Source organism: Diplotaxodon limnothrissa, linkage group LG23, assembly GCF_057381915.1.
Source record: "Diplotaxodon limnothrissa isolate DT_005_m linkage group LG23, D_limnothrissa_male_GT1.1, whole genome shotgun sequence".
Classification (NCBI taxonomy): domain Eukaryota; kingdom Metazoa; phylum Chordata; class Actinopteri; order Cichliformes; family Cichlidae; genus Diplotaxodon; species Diplotaxodon limnothrissa.
Genome location: NC_140617.1, coordinates 17,017,259 through 17,034,367, shown reverse-complemented (window position 1 = coordinate 17,034,367; position 17,109 = coordinate 17,017,259). Strand labels below are relative to the sequence as shown.

At 42.1% G+C, this 17,109-nt stretch overlaps 1 protein-coding gene across 1 annotated transcript; it reads right to left on the bottom strand.

Moving 5' to 3' along the window:
- Positions 1-8,476: 8,476 nt before the first annotated feature.
- On the bottom strand, positions 8,477-9,390 carry LOC146607769 (uncharacterized). Its single transcript, XM_085347960.1, has 2 exons — positions 9,143-9,390; positions 8,477-8,978 (listed from the first exon to the last, which is right to left on the bottom strand). Exons 1-2 carry the CDS (start codon positions 9,388-9,390, stop codon positions 8,477-8,479), a joined length of 750 nt encoding a protein of 249 aa, XP_085204086.1.
- Between the last annotated feature and the right edge of the window lie 7,719 nt (positions 9,391-17,109).

Genomic DNA, 17,109 nt, shown 5'->3' with positions numbered 1-17,109 from the left:
CTACGTAGCACTCATAATTCTTATTCTCATGTATATATCTCATGTATAGCTCATGCACATATCTTTCTACGTAGCACTTTTAATTCTTATCCCTACTTTTATTTTTTCATGTCTATTTAAGTGCTATTTATGACACTATTTAAGTGCTATTTATGACACTATGTTTGCACTGAAGCACCGCAGCAATTTCCTAATGTTGTAAACCTGCTCAACATTTGGCAATAAACCCCTTTCTGATTCTGATTCTGATTCAGAAGGCATATTTTCAGGAGACACATTTTCAAACAACCAAAAAAGCAAATAGGCCTACTCAATATTGTACATTGCAATACCATGAATTCAGATAAAGCAAAAAAACAAAAACAAAACAAAACAACACAATAATATTGTAATAGAAAAAAACACTATACTGTAAACACAAAAAATCATGACAATTGTGCATACATGGGCTCATGGATCCCGCCGTCTGTTGGGGTCTGGCCACAGGACCTCATTAACATCGCAAGCAATGTCTTCTCCCGCTAGGCACCAGGGAAACTATCCTCTTGCATGTCGAAACCATCCATGGATTGCTGTCACCTGAATGTCACCGCAGGCCTGTTCCATTGCCTGCAGAAGAGGCATGCGGGCATGTGGTTGGCGGTCATATACATGCCATCTCTGTGACGGCCAGTGGGCTGGCCTTGTGTTTTGTTTTTTCTTTTACCTGTTTCTTGCAGGTAGGTGGAGCTGACCCAATTAGTGATGCAGCACACCTGAGAGGCCAGTCCCAGTGTATATAAAGATACCTTGACTGAACCAGTGGTGGCTGGCTTTGACGCTCTCTCTGGCACTTGTCATGTTCATTTGGAAGTTTCAGTTATGGCTGTTATGTCCTTTAAATTGTGTTTAAGTTGCTTTACCTTATTTTCATTAAATATGTTTTACAGCCTTTAAAAGCCTGTGTGTGGTCTCCCATTTGTTTGTCACTTCCTATGAGCCAGGTTGTGACAAATGGGGGCTCGTTCGGGATCGTCTGTGCAATTATCCTGGTTTGGTAAGCTTTCTAACATTTGATTGATAGCTGGTCTGTTTGCAGCTGCTTGTCTAGTTGTGTCTTGGCCTGCGCTTGGTGCCTGGTAGGCAATTGTTGAGTTGATTGCTGATCAGTTTGGTTATTTGTGGTGCTTTGATATTCTGGGTCTGCTGTGTATTGTGTTTGGGAGGCCATTTGGGTTAGGCAGATTGAGTGGAGGCAGTCATGTTAATACTGTTGTTTGCTGTAGACTTGAGCTAGTGTTGATGTGCTGTCTTGTGTCAACTTTGGAGCGTATGAGCTGTGTTGATTATTGAATATGCAAAGTTAAAATCAGTGCTTTCCCTGTTAGGTTGAAGGAGTGTTTCTCTCGAGAATCATTCACTGAAATCTCTGTTGCGGTGAACACGGTTAGAGCAGTTGTCTCGGGAGCACGTCCCCAGGATTGAGGGGGTCGCTGTTTGTGCAGTTGCCTTTCTCTTTCTGGCGGTTTTTAGTGCATAAGTACCCACCGTAAGTAACTGCATGAAGACTAGGCTTTAGTTAAGTAGATTTTGGTTAGGCAGTTAGTGGGAAAGTGCTGTTTTCAATTGCATGTCGAGAATCAATACTTCGCTGTTATGGCTACTGTTGATGCTTTTGTTCAGTCTCTATCGGAGGAACTCTTGAATAGTTGTACTAAAGAACAACTCTTGAAGCTTGCTGAACATTACGATGTCGACGTTGGAGATAAACGGTTGAAAGATGAGATTAAAGGAGTGTTGAAGGCTGCATTAGTAAAGAAAGGCGTGTTGCCACGTAAAATGCAGACCTTAGTGGCTGAGGTTGATCAGTCTGTGGTCTCAACTGCCGTTGCTTTGTCTTTTGAGCAGCAAAAGGAGTTGTTACTCTTACAAATGGAAAGAGACAAGCTGAGCATTGAGAAAGAACGTGTAAGGCATTCTTTAGAAAAGGAAAAGTTGGAGCTAGAGCAGTATCGGCTAGACCTAATCAAGGCGGGCAAGTTATCAGGTCGTGTTGAGGCTAAAGAGTCTTCTCCACAAGGAGTTGAAACTTTTGATGTCGTGCGTAATATGCGCTTGGTGCCGAAATTTGATGAAAGAGAGCCAGATGCCTTTTTATCCCTTTTTGAACGCATTGCCGAATTGAGAGGATGGCCAGAAGCTGACTGTGTGATTATGTTACAGTCTGTTTTGACTGGAAAGGCTCAGGAAGCTTATTCAGCACTCAGTGCAGTTGATTGTCGGAGGTTTGCTACTGTTAAAGATGCAGTTCTGAAGGCGTATGAGTTGGTACCAGAAGCTTACCGTCAACGTTTCAGATCATGGAGGAAGTCTGATAAGCAGTCGCATATAGAGTTTGCGAGGGATTTAACTAAACACTTCAACAGATGGTGTTCGGCACTGGGAGTGACAACTTTTCAGGATTTATGTGAGTTGATGGTATTGGAGCAGTTTAAAGAGTGTGTTCCTCCTGTGGTTGCCACTTATATTGCTGAACGGGAAGTGACAACAGTTTCTGACGCTGCTAAATTGGCAGATGAATATATCTTGGCACATAAGGGGCAGGTTGGTAGAAACTGTTTTTCAGTTGGTGCTCCTGCTAGAGCTTTTGGTCAAACTAAGTTTATGTCATCGGACCCTGCGAAGGCCATTGGTGGTGTGAAGCCCAGTAAGTTTGGTCAAGCATGCAACTACTGCCATGGCGATGGACACTGGAAAACAGAATGTCCCTTGTTGAAAAGCAAGTTGGCGCGTACAGGCAAACAGGTTAAGCCTGCGGCTCTTACCATTCCTGCACGGGAAATTTCAGTAGTCTCTCGGGAGACGCCAGTTTCGACTAAGTCTGACTCAGAGAGCTATTCGGGGTTTGAGGATTTTGTGTCCGATGGGTTTGTATCACTCCCGGGTGATGTTCATAAAGTTCCTGTAAAGATTTTGCGTGACACAGGAGCGAAGGATTCTTTTATCTTAGCCTCCGTGTTGCCATTTTCACAGGTTACTGATACTGGTGAGTGTGTGCTTGTTCAAGGCATGGGTTTAACCACTATCTGTGCTCCATTGCATAAAGTCAGGCTGTCATGCAGTTTTGTGGATGATGATATCTGCCTTGGTGTTTGTCCTGCTTTGCCACTTGAGGGCATACATGTGATTTTGGGGAATGATTTGGCTGGAAATCGAGTCTGGGCTGACAATTCTTTACCTGTTAAATCTAGAGTTCTGAATGATTCCCATGAGTGTGAACAGGGTTTTTCTGACTTTGCAGCTTGTGCTGTTACAAGGGCTGCAGCTAAAAGGGATGCAGAGCCTGTAACTCAAGCAGAAGAGTGTCAGGTTGAACCAGATTTGATTGTTCCTGAACATTTGTCAGTTTCCCAGCAAGAGTTAATTCAGGCACAGCGTGCTGATGCTTCACTGACTGAGCTGTTTCACAAAGTGCAACCTAGTGATGACGCTAGAAGTGCGGCCTCTGGTTATTTTCTGCAGAAGGAGGTACTAGTCCGTAGGTGGATTCCGCAAGGGTTGGACTGTGTTGGGAGTCCAGTTGTCCAGATTGTGGTTCCAACTAAATACCGTGACGAGGTGTTGAAGTGTTCTCTTCTTTCTTTCTTTTTTGCCTGTCCCGTTTGGCTCTTTTGCCATCAGAATTGTTGTCTAAAGGCAAAGAAAGATGCCCAACGGATTTACTTTACCAAATTGACCATCCCAGCCTTGCCGTAATGGTCCATTTGATTCACCTTTTATTGTTTATTTTATTTTCACTTACTGAATACGGGACAGACTTGACTGGGGGAAAGAAGGGGAGAAAGAAAGAGGGAAAGAGAAACAGCTGAGAAAAGGGACGGGGGAGAAGGGCAAAAGACAAAAACCAACAGAACGGGCAGAAAAAAAAAAGGAAAAAAAAGAAGAAAAAATACATATATCAATCACCTGGATCACCTGCTGAGAAAGAAAAAAGAAAACAAGCAGAAGAGAACAAGAGTAATAGAATAAACAACATCAGAATGATATATGGGAATATGACAGTAAATACTAAATATTAAACATTATTGTGCAGCACATAAGATCAACAGAACACAGTGTGCTTTGAGGTAGGAGCCAAAACGGGTGTAGTTTGTGGGTGTGATCACCCGTGTGTACACCTGTGAGCATGGACGCGCTTGTTTTTTTTTTTTTAAAAGGTTCCTTCATGTAATGATCTGCTAGAGGGTGTGGGGGGGCCACAGCCCCGTCCTCCAGGGCATGAAGCAGGTATGGAGGAGATCAAAACTCCAGACATCCAGAGGCCCCCAGAACACAAGAGACCAAGGAAGACCAACAGAGGGGCAGCCGCGCCACTGTCCCAGAAAGAGCTGAGGAGAGTCCCAGATGAGGGCTTACTCAGCAGCCACGGAGCAGAAGCCAGGGGGGAGTTGCAGTGACGCGCCCGTGAGCTCCGCCGGCAGCCAGCCGTGCCTGAGTGACCGAGGCCCAGGCCGAGAGGCCGGGGGCACCCCACCTCCGAAGTGGCCCGAGCGAGCCCCAGGCTCCAGGCCCCGATAAGCGGCCGCCAAGGAGTGAGCCGGTGTGTACCTGGACGCCCATCCCCGGACACAAAGAACCACCAACGCACCGATGTCTGAGGGAGTCCGCCACTGGCAGGGGAAGTGGTGGTAGAGCGAGATAGGCCTCCATACCTTGGAGAGCCTGAGATGTCCCCAGAGAGGTGGCGCCTGACACCCAACCTGACATATAGACACAGACATACAGGCACACACATATACAAACATCCATTCCCACCCTCATGCTCTCATATGCACTTACTCCACACTCAACCAACGTGGAGACAGACATAAAGAGACGTTGTACACACGATCACACTCCCCAAGCGTACTCTACAAACTGGGTCTAGGTACCCTTGCCCCTGGAGGGGGGAACTGCACCCAGACCCAGGTGGTGTTATCCTTTTCCCTGCGGTGGGGGGAGGCAGACCGCCCTGACTCCGCAGCAGCAGGGAGGCCCCACACTCCAGACCGCAGTCGGACGGCCAACTCCTCCTCCTAGTCCCCCTGCTCCAGCAGGCCGCAGAGAATGGGGGTGAGAGAAGACTCCAAACCTCCCTCCACCCGCTCATTGTAGTGTTGATGCATGTGTGTTCTAAGGTACATTTAAAACCCAGGAGGGCATGGAGCTACCTGCCAGAGAGCAGCAGGTAAGCGCATGGTCCCTCCTGCTAGCCCTCAATGTCTACGTGTATTTAAAATTGAGAGGTGGGCAATGACGCCAGGGGTGAGGTGTACACCCTGATGGTAATTTGGATTCCGTGTATCGTGCCTACCCCCAAGATCCTATATGTATGTGTAATGAGAGTGTGAGTAATGTGAATGTCTAAGTTGTGGGATAAAATTGAGGCAGAGGCAGCCAGAAGGGGACAGAGGGGGGGGGGGGGGGGGGGGGGGGAGGTAGCCTCCTCTGCACCCTGGTGACATACCCCTACTCCAAGGTCCTGCATGTGTGGGTGGTTGTGGTGGAGCGGGAAGGGGGAGGCAGCTGGAGATGGGGAGGGAGGGAAGGAAGGGAGGGGCAAGTGACCCCTCCCTGGGGCCAGCTCCCCCGCTGACCCCAGTAGGCAGCCCCATACTCCGCGACCCGCCAGGGAAAGGGGGCCCAGGCCCATCCAGACCGGAGTTGTTGAAGTGTTCTCATGACAAATCTGGGCATTTGGGAGTGACGAAGACTTATAATTACATCTTGCGCTACTTCTTTTGGCCACGTCTTAAGCGTGATGTTTCAGCTTACATTAAGACCTGCCATACTTGCCAAATTGTAGGCAAGCCAAATCAGTCTATTAAACCTGTTCCACTTTGTCCCATCCCTGCTGTGAGTAACCCATTTAAACATTTGATCATTGACTGTGTGGGCCCTCTTCCTAGATCAAAATCTGGTTCGGAGTATCTGTTGACTGTAATGTGCCAGGTTATGCGTTATCCTGCTGCATATCCGCTGCGTACCATCACAGCCAAGTCTGTGGTGAAGGCTTTGACACAGTTTATTTCTATATTTGGCATACCGAAGATTATTCAGAGTGACCAGGGATCAAACTTGTCGTCACATCTATTTGCACAAGTTCTTAAGCTGTTGAATATTGTACATAATAAAGCCTTTCCTTATCATCCACAGAGCCAAGGTGCTTTAGAGCGCTTCCATCAAACACTGAAGTCCTTGTTACGTGCCTATTGCACCGAAATGAGGAGTGACTGGGAGGAAGGTTTACCGTGGCTTCTGCTGGCAGCGCAAGAAGTTTGCCAGGAGAGTACTGGGTTTAGCCCAAATGACTTGGTCTTTGGCCACAAAGTTCGGGGACCATTGACAGTGCTGTGCGATAAGTGGTTGTCAGGGGAACCACCAGTGAACTTGATAGATTATGTTAATGGTTTTCGGCACAGACTGTATGTGGCAGGTCAGTTGGCCAAACAGAACCTTGAAAAGGCTCAGGTCAAGATGAAATATTTTTATGGCTGGCGGTCTGAAGAGCAGCAGTTTAGTGCGGGTGACCAGGTTTTGGCTTTACTGCTGATTGCAGGGTCACCGTTCCAGGCACGGTTTGCTGGGCCTCACACCGTGGTACAGAAACTGTCTGAACAGAATTATCTGATTGCTACCCCAGATCGCCGGAAAAGAAATCAACCTTGCCATGTTAATTTGTTGAAACCATATCATGTTCATCCTTTATCCGTCGGTCTGTCAGGCTCTTTCATTTCTCCTTCCGCATCAAATCCAGGGTTGACTGCTTGTACAATAGCACAGTCAGTTTGTGGAGGGGAGGATGTGGCAGCACCTGATGATCCTTTATTGCTTGGTCGTCTGAAGAATTCAGAAACTCTTCAGAACTTGGATGTGCTGTTGGGCCATTTTCCTGCTGACAAATGTGCAGAACTGTCTGCATTAATTAAAAGGTATCCAACCTTGTTTAGAGACATACCTTCTAAAACAACTTTGATAGAGCATGATATTGATGTGGGTGATGCAAAACCAATCCGGCAGAGGTTCTACAGGGTCTTTGAGGAAAAGAGGAAAATAATTGATAAGGAAGTTCATTACATGTTGGAAAACAACATTGCAGTGCCATCGTCATCAAGCTGGGCTTCCCCATGCTTGTTGGTTGAAAAAGCTGATAAATCACCACGTTGTTGCACAGACTTCCGTAAAGTAAATGCAGTGACCAAACCCGATTCCAATCCCTTGCCTCATATTGACGACTGTATTGACCAAGTCGGTGCAGCAGAATATGTGAGCAAGTTTGATCTGTTGAAGGGATATTGGCAGGTGCCACTGACTCCCAGAGCTCAGGAAATATCTGCTTTCATCACGCCATCTGGTCTTTATTCATATACAGTCATGGGTTTTGGTTTACGCAATGCTCCAGCTACATTTCAGCGACTCATGAATATGGTTGTTAATGGGCTGAAAGGCTGTGCTGTTTACCTAGATGACATGGTGGTATATAGTAGCACCTGGGAGGATCATCTGGATCGCATTCGCACTCTGTTTGAACGATTAGTTTGGGGAAATCTGACTATCAACCTGGCAAAATGTGAATTTGCAAAAGCAACTGTGACCCATCTTGGTAAGGTTGTGGGCCAAGGTTATGTGAGGCCAGCTGATGCAAAGGTGTTGGCCATCAAAGAGTTCCCTGTTCCAGTAACCAAAAAAAAAACTCATGAGATTTTTGGGTCTGGTCGGTTATTATCGCTGTTTTTGTTGAAACTTCTCAACAGTGGTTGCTCCTCTGACTGATTTGTTGAAGGCCAAAGTAAAGTTTATTTGGTCTGCAGCATGCCAGCAAGCTTTTTGGGATGTAAAAGCTTTACTGTGCTCTGAACCTGTGCTTTTATCCCCTCGTCTGGATCAGCCCTTCAAGCTGTACGTGGACGCAAGCCACATTGGTGCAGCTGAATTATTTGGTCATTGAAAAGGAAGCTTTGGCATTAGTCTTGGCCTTGCAGCATTTTAGGGTATATTTAGATTCTGCTCGGCCAATTGAGGTATTTTCTGACCATAACCCTCTCACTTTCTTGAACACATTGCAGAACCCAAATCAGAGGCTTATGCGGTTGCAAATTCATAATGTAAATGTGTTTGCCAATTCAGGGTGAGACCCTGTTCTATGGGGGGAAGTGTGACAGCCAGTGGGCTGGCCTTGTGTTTTGTTTTTTCTTTTACCTGTTTCTTGCAGGTAGGTGGAGCTGACCCAATTAGTGATGCAGCACACCTGAGAGGCCAGTCCCAGTGTATATAAAGACACCTTGACTGAACCAGTGGTGGCTGGCTTTGACGCTCTCTCTGGCACTTGTCATGTTTATTTGGAAGTTTCAGTTATGGCTGTTATGTCCTTTAAATTGTGTTTAAGTTGCTTTACCTTATTTTCATTAAATATGTCTTACAGCCTTTAAAAGCCTGTGTGTGGTCTCCCATTTGTTTGTCACTTCCTATGAGCTGGGTTGTGACATCTCCAAGCCAAAAAAAATTCCTCTATAGGGTTTAAAAATGGTGAGTAAGGGGGCAAGTATACCACTTCAAGTTGGTTGTGGTTGGAGAACCAGGCCTGGACCAGAGCAGCCCGATGGAAACTGACATTATCCCATATCATCACAAACCTGGGCTGATCTGGTCTGTTCTGTACAACTATGTTATGGAGAGCATCTAGAAATGTGAGTATATGTTGGCTATTGTATGGACCTAGTTTTGCATGATGATGCAGAAGCCCTCGAAGGGTTATGGCGCCACACAATGTGATATTTCCCCTGTGCTGCCCTGGGACGTGCACAATTGCCCCTTGGCCAATTACATTACGACCCCGTCGTCTTGTTTTGCATAGGTCGAATCCAGCTTCAACAATGAAAATGAATTCATGAGGCTGTGCAGCTCCATCCATGGCCAAGATTCTCTGTTTAAAAAAAAAAAAAAAAAAAGAGAACGTATTACTGTACTACAGTGCTGCACATACAGAACCCTCACCCCATCACACAGGTACCTGTGTAGCTTTCAGAATGGATCCATGTGGTATTGATATGGTACATATTCAGCTGCTACTGGATTTCACCAATACTGTATTGTACATGTAAAGGACAGTTACACTTACCCATACATGTTCAGCTCGACAAATGGGACTCTGTAGAGCTGCTTCATGGTGATGCTGTGTTTTCCCAAGATGCGCCTGATGGTGGTGATGCTCACAAAGTTTATGTTGTTGAACACTTGCCTGTCTGCAAGTATTTGCTTTCGTAGCTGGTGGAGACGGATGGCATTGTCTGCCCTCACTAGATCCACAACGGCAAGGTCCTGCTGTTGTGTGAACAGGCGTTGGCGTCCTCCCCTTGAAGGTCTTCGAGTCATTCTAGAGAAATACAACCACATATTGTCATCGCTTTGCTTATTTTTCTTACAGTACTTTACTGTATATACTGTATCATCCACTGTATAACACTGTACTTCAATATAAGTAATCATGGTATGTTTCACAGAAACTACCACTTTGGCTGCAAAATGAGCATTAGCACCCTTCAATACCCTGAACACTTGATGTGGTAATGTGATATACTGTGGAACAGTGCTATAAAAACCATCAGAGTAGAGTAGAAGGTAGAGAGGTGAAGACATACCTGTTTTCTAGTCGGAATGTTCTTGTTACAGATGCCACTGTGAAGCGGCTTAGATGTGGGTGGACTCTCTGCACAGCTTCAGGCCATGGTTGATGACATGGTCCACCAAAGTTGCTCTTATATCATCAGAAATATGGGTCCGTGCATGGCCTCTTCGTCCTCCTCCTCCTCCTCCCTCCATCCATGCTTGCAAATTTCTTGAATTGGCTAAACTGAGGGCTTTTTGTAGTTGGCTAATTGGTGTTCAGTTTTGCAAGTAAGCGCCTTCAGGTGTGTATTTGAGTGGTTGCAATTACACGATGTGTTTTGTATTTTGGATACATGTGTTTTCCAAATGGCACCCTGAAATTTCATTTTGTGAACGAAGTGTCTTATGTATGGAATAGAGTGTAGTATGCAGGACCATGTGTGTTGCATAAAGGAGTAAGTGTGTTGCATAATTGCAACTAGGGTGCAAAGCAGTGCTTTTGTTTAAGGTAACGGTGCATGTGTTTGAGGTATGGTAACAAAAGCTTCAAGTTGTGTTACTTTAGTCTAAGCATGGGTTTATAGTGTTCAAGCAACGGGCAAAAACTGTAAGTAGGATAAAGTGGTTTTCTTACTAAAACTGCTATTAATATCAGGGTGTTTAAAATGTCATCAATCAAGTTTTGGATTGATGAGAGAGGCACAAAGGTGATTTTTAATTTTGTGATTTGTGAGTGTATATTAATTACAAATTTCATCTAACTGTATACGGATTTAGTAAAATGTATTCCATAAGTGGTTCAAATTTATGTAGATGAGAACGGACAAAAGAAAAAATTAGGCAGCCTTGTGTCTCTAATGGAAGCAGGCCAAGGTCCATGAATGAGGAGATCAGCCAGTATATTACTGGAAACCGTGTGTGTGTGTGTGTGTGTGTGTGTGTGTGTGTGTGTGTGTGCGCTTGCTGTCCTAGGGCAGGAGTGACTGAATGTGTAACTAATGATCTGCTTTTAATGATGGTACCTGAAGGCATTTCTTTCAGTATGAACTTCTGAATGAGTAACTGGCCACCTTGAGCAGGAAAAGCACAGACAGTGTGTGGTTACTGAAATGATTCAGGAACAGCCAAATGGAAAACAAATGAACTGGTACTGCAAAAAGCAACGACAGGAGTCTACTGAAGTGAGGTGAGCAAGCTTAACTGGCAGCCCAGTGCCAGTAACAGTGTGAAGAAATCAAATAAATAATCAGAAAAAATTGGCATTGTGAAAGCTTTGATGTTAATGCTTTGCATGTTAGAGCAATCAGATCAGCCAGATATAAAACTGCCAACCATACATGTGCAATAAGAATAGTTTTTGTATTAGAAGTTGGCAGTCTTTACCTGCTTTTTCTTTATTGTTCAGTTGATTTTAATTTGATATGTGATATCTGGATTAAAAACAGAATTTAGTGCAGATTGTAACTTTAAAGATTTAGGGAAGGCTAGAACTAGATTTCTCAAGGAAAACTACTATAAATAGGAGGATAGAAGAGCTTGGCTTCCCAGTTGGACTGCCAGGAATATAATTGAATTGTTAATGTAATGAGGCAACACGCAAACCTGACATCCAGCCAGTAACACTACTGTTTTTATCAGTGGCATTAAGCTTTGTTAGGGTGGATAAGGCAACTCTGGCCACTCTTACTGGACTCTTTTGTACTGTAATGACCTTCACAAGAACAAGGAAAGGTTGGGGTGAATAAGGAAAAACAGTCTAATCTTGGCTCTCCAGACTTACTGCTAAATAATCTCAATAAAATGCTGCTGAAAAAGTGTTTTCAAGGGCGAGCAATGACATCTCACTCAAGTGGGGCTTTGATTGTTTAATGCATGGTCAAACTACAGAAAAATTAGCTTCATACAATCAGATAGTATATTGTGTTACACTGCAACACACACATTATAGAGATTGCTTTTCACATTGCATTGTGAGAAACCTTTCTCGGCTGGGTTGATTGGAACTAGGTAGAAAAGCTAAATTATTGTTTGTTCATCACCGTTCTTTTCACACAGTCTCTGCCAACATCTCATCACTGTGGTCACTTCCTGAGAATTCAGAAATAGCCACTTTGATCGGAAACAAATTTACCTGACTTATTTCTAATTATGAGCGGTTACAGCTGAAGAAAAGCAAGGAATTTTTGAACTGAAGAATATGTTGTAATTAAAGGCTTTTTGAATCGGAAATAGCAAAATTATTGGGTCCCAGCTGGTTACCCCTTGGACTAGGATTGGTCAGTAGGTGAAATAAATAGTCCATTACGACTTGAAAGAGCATGAAAAGAACACTGCACAGTTTCTGTTGCCTAAGACCCTCATTAGAGCATAATTATGGAAATGAATGAGCTGTAATTTGAAGGGCTACCCAGCATACCAGAGTCGGTATCTGTGCTTCCATTATCTGGACACCTGGGCATTTTAGGACAGGAATAACGGCATGCTAATTGTAGCGTGAGTATGACCTTAACAGACAATCATCAGTTTCAGTTAGTAATTTAATTGTTGATACATAATATAATTGTAGCTATACTTTTAGACTTTTTCTTCATTCACAGTTTGTCTACAGACAGATTAGATAATGAATAAATTCTGTTATATTTTAAACCAAATAATTACCTATTACTTAGTCTGAATAATGGGGTGGTTTTTCAGGAGATGGGCTTGACCCCTAGTTTAAGCAAAACAAACCTTCAATGTTTTAGCATTCTAAGACATTTTGGACAATTTCATACTTCCAACTTTGGGGGAACAGTTTGGGAATCAACTCTTCCTGTTCCAATGTGACTGTACACCAGCACACAAAGCAAGGTCCAAGAAGACATGAATGTGCAAGTTTGATGTTTTTGTAGGTTCTCAGTCACCTATGTCATGGTAGTCTAAGGAGCTTGGAAAGAAACAAGAAACTGGACATCTTCAGGTTTTGAGAACATGCTTCACCTCTCATCCAAGAGGCCTCTACAGTTCTAAAACCAAAAGGTGGAGATTCCCAGGTATTTAAACCCTAGTGGGGATTGTCTCTTAAAATATTGTTTTTGTTCACTATTAATTATGCACATTGTCACAAAGGTGTAAGTCATTACCATCAGAGGTTCAGGTGAAACCACTATCATTGTGTCACTTGACCAAAGTAATGTGCAAATCCAGAAACAGCTGTTCTTTTTATTTCGTTGTTCTTTGATTGTAGGACAATTCAAGGACTTTGTGAAAATGCAGAGAAAAAGCACAGAGATCAAATGTATTAGTTAACATATTTCCAGATTATATAATAGTGTGCAAATAGTTTTGCTTCATGAAACAACTCGCCATATTCTGTATATTATTGTTATATCATAAATCTGTTGCATTCTAACATTTCTGCACAAATATTTTTCATTTCATTTTATTTTTCATTGCATCCTTCTTTCTCAAATAAACTAAACCTTAATTGTCTAACAATTGGAATTTTAGCTTCAGATATCAAACACATTTAAATATACATTTTATTGAAAAAATAAAGCATATTTTTCACACATTTGACACAAATTTCACAAATCTGAGGCAATAATAGATACATCTGATTATTAGTTGTGGCATTTTTTTTCCTTTTACTCTTTCAATGCATTTCAGCTCTGCTTGTAATGCACATTTTATTTAATGCAGTAACAAATCAAAACTATCCTCCGGTCATCACTGGGCTTTTCATTTACTGTGCATGACATAAGCAAATACGAACAGAACATGCATGTCTATCAGATGATGAGGCTTTTGGGAAACAGGGAGACGTAAGCAGTGCTTTGGAAGGATTTAGAGCCAGTGAATAAGCCAGCCATAAGAGGGTTTTGCAGCTACAAATACATTTATTTCACCCTGAATTAAAGGTTATGTTGGACCAAGCTGAATAGGGATTATTTGTTGAATCATAAGATTGACAGCCACCTGAACATTAGTTTAAAATAAACTACATATTTACATTTATTTAATAAGTAGAACAGGAATCAAAGCAGTAATTAGGAAAGCAAAACATTTCTTCTTTTACACGTAGTATCCAGTATGTCTTCTAAATCTGCTTCCACAAACACATGAATCATACTAGCTGGTGATCCATTCACCAGATGGCTCAACCGATCTCAGCTGGAAACAAATATCAGCCAATCTGCACCTCCTAGAACCATCTCACAAAATATGAAATATCATTGGTAAAATATGAGTTAGTTAAGTGGAGGGCTAGATATACCAAGTCGTTATGTTTCATCTTCTGGGGATCATGAATTTTACAGTAACCCATAAAATTCATGATGCCCAGTTGATGAAATTTCCATCTGATCCAAAGTGGTGGAACAGCTGGCCATCCACCAAATTCCACTGAAGTTTGTTTCTGAATACTTGACCAGATGTTTGATAAACTTACTGTTCCTCATTACAGATAAAGAACTGAGTGAAAAATCTCATAAAATGTATAATTATTGTTTTTACACTTTTATACAGCTTAAATAAAAATCAATGATTGATAAGAGTGAACTTGAGTGGTGCTGGCAGATTCCTGGATGCAGCCAGGCTGTTGTGCTTAGCAAACCAAGAGGTCTCTGTGATATAATGTTAAATATATGTATAATATATAATGTTAAAATAAATAACAATAATGTTTTAACTTTGAGAATCTTTTTCTTGAAATCGGATCTTTTTCAGTGTAACATGTAAAAATAAAGGGGAATATGGTTTTGCAAAAATCATGATCTTGTTTTCACATAATAGAGGTGTGTGTGTGTGTGTGTGTGTGTGTGTGTGTGTGTGTGTGTGTGATGGAAATAATGTGTGACAACTGACTTACATTTCATACATGTTGCATAAGCTTGTCAAAACATTTAAAACTACTTATACCCCAAAAGGTTGATTCTGTTCATCTGGACGTAGCGTTTTCAGTGGGAGGAATGTTTGTGATGCTGGAAATCAATTTTTTCAGTTAAGGTTCTGATTCTGCCAACATAAAAAGGGGCACTGCACGAATCATATGACTCTTTTTCTACACTGTCCTTAAAACGTGCTGTAAAAGAATCAGTGAAAACCTGGTGTTTTCTGTTGATTTAAGTGCAACCTCAGAACATAGCCCACTCCTGACTAAGTTATGTGTTTCGAATATGTTACCTTGGTGATTTAGCCAGGAAAAAGGAAGCCACTTACATATCACAGAAAACTGATTTTTAGGTCGACATAGTTTAGTAATCCGTTAATCTCGCTTGGTAGTATACCTGTCAGTACAAGCTTGAATAAACAATACATTTATTGTGAGCTGCCATGGCTTTAGCAAAAAAAATACTATCCAGCATGATGTGACAGACCAACTCTGGCACTGACTGCAAGCAGCGGACAAAGATAGTCGCACATATGCACATATAGGTCACCAAAGAACGAGAACAGCTTCATGTGCATTAAGCAGTTTAATAAAAACATTGCTATTATTCCATGCATTTTTAATGTAACCAAGAGTGCACACTTGGCTTTAGAAGCAGCCACACTACCGTTCTGCTTAGCATTCATTCAGGGGTTGCATACATTCTTCTCCATGGTTTCCTATAGAGGAAAGGTTGGATTGGTGAAGCGATGCAATGACATTCCCCGTTGGTAAATAATGGGTTTGTGCGCATTCATCCATCCATCCATCTTCATCCGCTTTATCCGAGGCCGGGTCGCGGGGGCAGCAGCCTAAGCATTCATGATCATGTGAACTGCATATTTTTCAAAAAATACATTTTCACTGCAATGACCTGTTATGGTTGCGTATAAATGTGTGAATGCATAATGTTTTGTTTATTAATGAACAGTAAATGTGTTGTCTAGTGAGAAAAATGTAAATGTATTTTATATTTGGAAATAAGTTCAGAGTTAGATTTATTTAGATTGTCTTCATAGGCTGTCACGTAAGTGTTTGTGTGTCCTAGAGCAAACAGTGATAAATAGAGCAGGAGAACAAAAGAGATAAGAAAGTAAGTCAAACAGGTTTTTGCTTTTTTTTTTTTTTTTAAAGATGGAAAACAACCTGCAGGATTGCTCTGGCAGCCTCTTAATTCCATATGTCAGTTTGTGGGGAAAAAAAAACAACAACAACAAAACAGTTTCTTGGAAAACTGGTTAAACATTAATGCCATGGCCTTGTAGTCTCTTTCATCCCTGTTACTTTTAATCGAGAGCTGACACATTGAATATGTGTTGTTCATGTAAGCACCCGCTTTCTTGGTACATAGTAGATGTCTGGTTCAGTAGGTGGCCATATAAGCTTTTCAATTTAAATAAAAGTTAATTAAAAGTTCTCAGTAAGAAAATTACACTTCACCATCTAGAAACTGGCTGTTTTAAACTGCACATGCAGATAATCCCATTTTAAGCGCTCTTCTTGAAAAACTGTGATCTTCTGTCATAAGGCCATAACCTTGCACTCTTTTTTTTATACCTCCACCCCTCTGTCTTTTCATAGCGAGCTGAGACTGTTGAGATACTGAATATATGTTGTTCCTCAAGTAGGCAACTGCTTTGTGGCTGTATAGTAGCTGCCTCGATTAAAGAGTGCCACAACTATAGATTAAAAAGAGACTTCCAGTGTTCTCCTTTAGTTCTTTCCCTTTGAAGCACTTGCAGATACTAATGTAAAACATTTTACTTTGTAGTTATATTGGCAGAATGAAATGTGTCTCCTTCATTGTGAGATACACACACACACACACACACACACACACACACACACACACACACACACACACACACACACACACACACACACACACACACACATACATATACTCATTACAGGGCACCTGCATAACTAATTAATGCTGACAGCTCACTCTCTCTCCCAAAGAAACACTTACATACTCTCACACACAGCAGCATCAATCAGAAATAGAAGCGTTTTCATTTCCATTAATTTGGCTGTGGATTAAAGCTGACCCATTTTTGCTAATGGAGCCTGCTTTGGACAGGAGAGATGGGGGAATGAGGACAAACCAGATTAATGGTTATTATACACCTACATAAAGACTGGGGTACCTACGTGTTCTCTGACATGCTGTTCCTTTTCTGATGTTTTTACTCTGAAATTTTGTTGAAATGTTTGTTTTTTGTCATCACATGCCTCTGAGGAAAATATGGTTCACATATAGCTAGAACAAAATTATTTAAATTGATTTGAAAAAATAATAATAACTTTCTTTTTATTTATTGCAGTGTATTCTCTGGTAATGTCTTATTTTCAGACACTGCAACTGTCTTCTGTTTGCTGCTGCTTGAATTTTTTATTTTTTGTAGTTCAGTGACTTTAAGCTAGTCTGTGTGAGTTCTGGAGAAACTCACTATTAAGAGCAAGGATCAAGCAGCACAGTGCAATTTAGGTGTCAAGGATTAGTGGGATTTTTGATTGCCCCAACAGCTTCAAGAAGGTCTAGCATTTTAATAGCAGCTCAATTTGGCTGTGAA